The sequence below is a fragment of the Arachis hypogaea genome, chromosome 15 (genome assembly GCF_003086295.3).
Source record: "Arachis hypogaea cultivar Tifrunner chromosome 15, arahy.Tifrunner.gnm2.J5K5, whole genome shotgun sequence".
Lineage (NCBI taxonomy): Eukaryota > Viridiplantae > Streptophyta > Magnoliopsida > Fabales > Fabaceae > Arachis > Arachis hypogaea.
Window position 1 is genome coordinate 4,174,051 of NC_092050.1, and position 1,827 is coordinate 4,175,877.

Sequence of the window (1,827 nt, forward strand, 5' to 3'; positions counted from 1 at the left end):
ATGCAATGTTCTATTTTTATTTATTAGGACGTAGACTGTTGACTCGAATTATACAAGTTCAAAATCGAATACATTATTACTATGATGTTTTTCCTCTTTCTCTCTTTTTTTTTTTTTGGTCACTATAATATGATGATTATGATCTTATCTGAAAGTTCCGTGGCCAACACCATTCTTTTAAGTTTTAAATATTGCAAATAGCACATGTAAACAGTTTTATACACTGATATAAAGTATCGAACGCGTTCGTCATGTTTAACACGCGAGTCAAAACTCAAAATCTTACCAACTAAACCAAAAACTTGTATTTCCGGATATTTCCTATAAATTATATCTAAATATCGACATAATTCATATTTTATGTAATATTAAATTAAAAAAGATGTATATCTATAGAAATTATTTATTATATTTGATTTATTGTTAGTAATGAACATATAAATGACACACAAAGATTTAGAGACTAGTAAATGAGAACAAAAAAGATGAGTGAAAGAAACGAGAATTCAGAGAAGAGTAATTTGAACAGTAGAGAATTTTATTGCATTGACTGTGACTTATAGCAGTACAAAGTTTATATAACATACACTAAAAGCTTCTGAAGAGTTAGGCAACTTGTGCCAGTTCAGCAGACTTAACTAACCTCCTAACAAACTTAACAGCTAGATAAACTTGATTAACTAACTGACCTTTTTTGTTCACTTTCAATATCTTCTTTCACTCTATCATGCTCTCTCAAACTCAATGGAGTTGAATCTTCAAAATTCTGCACCTTGAGTTTGCCTCTGAGATCAAAGAACACTGCTGATGAAAGAGCCTTGGTGAGAGTGTCAACAATCTGAGTTGAGCCTGGTATATGACTTACCTGAACCTCATTTCTTGTCACATAATCCCTTACGAAATGCAAGTCAATCTCAAAGTGCTTCGTTTTTGAGTGGAGAATGGGATTTGTTGCCAGCAGGACTGCACTCTGATTGTCGCAATAAGCCATGGGGCTTCGGGAACATTCCACTTTAGTTCACTTAACAATCCTTTTATCCAGATCATTTTAGCAACTAAGTCTGCTAATGCCCTGTACTCAGTCTCTCTGTGCTGGATCTAGCTACTATCCCTTGTTTCTTAAACTACCATGATATTAAATTCCTGCTCAAATAGACACAGAACCCTCCAACTGATTTGCGATCATTGAGATCCCCTGCCTAGTTGGAGTCACAATAGGCTTTTAGTGTCAGCAAGGAAGTCGGTGAAGCTTTGTCAAGCTTCAAGCCATAGGCCGCAGTGCCACCAACATATTGCAGGATTCGTTTGACCAACTTTCAATGTGCCTCTAGTGGATGTGGCATAAATTGTGCTACTTTGTTCACACTGTATGCTAGTTCAAGTCTGGTAATGGTGAGGTATTGCAGACTCCCCATCACTGAGCGATACATATGAGGGTTTGCAAACTGAGCTCCCCTTGTGGCCTGAATCTTCAAGGTGGAAGGCAAGGGTGTATGGCATGGTTTGCACCCTGACATCCCTGCTTTGAGCAGCAGGTCTTGGACATATTTGCTCTGTGTCATGAGCAGTCCTTCATCACTGGTTTTAGTGACCTGAATTTCCAGAAAATAATGTAAAGGACCCATGTCTTTTAGAACAAAGACAAAGTTCAGCGTTGAATAACATCAGATATTTCGCTTTCTAAGCTGCCAGTGATGAGTATATCATCAACATAAATGAGAACATAAGCAAAAGAGAATGAAGTGTGCCAAACAAAGACCGAAACATCAGACTTGGTGGTAGTGAATCCCAGATTTCAAAGAGCCGTGGAGATCTGAAATACCAGGC

At 37.3% G+C, this 1,827-nt stretch overlaps 1 protein-coding gene across 1 annotated transcript; it reads right to left on the minus strand.

Moving 5' to 3' along the window:
* Positions 1-1,316: 1,316 nt before the first annotated feature.
* LOC112747030 (uncharacterized mitochondrial protein AtMg00810-like) lies at positions 1,317-1,625 on the minus strand. Its single transcript, XM_025795105.1, has one exon. The coding sequence runs from the start codon at positions 1,623-1,625 to the stop codon at positions 1,317-1,319; it is 309 nt and encodes a 102-aa protein (XP_025650890.1).
* Between the last annotated feature and the right edge of the window lie 202 nt (positions 1,626-1,827).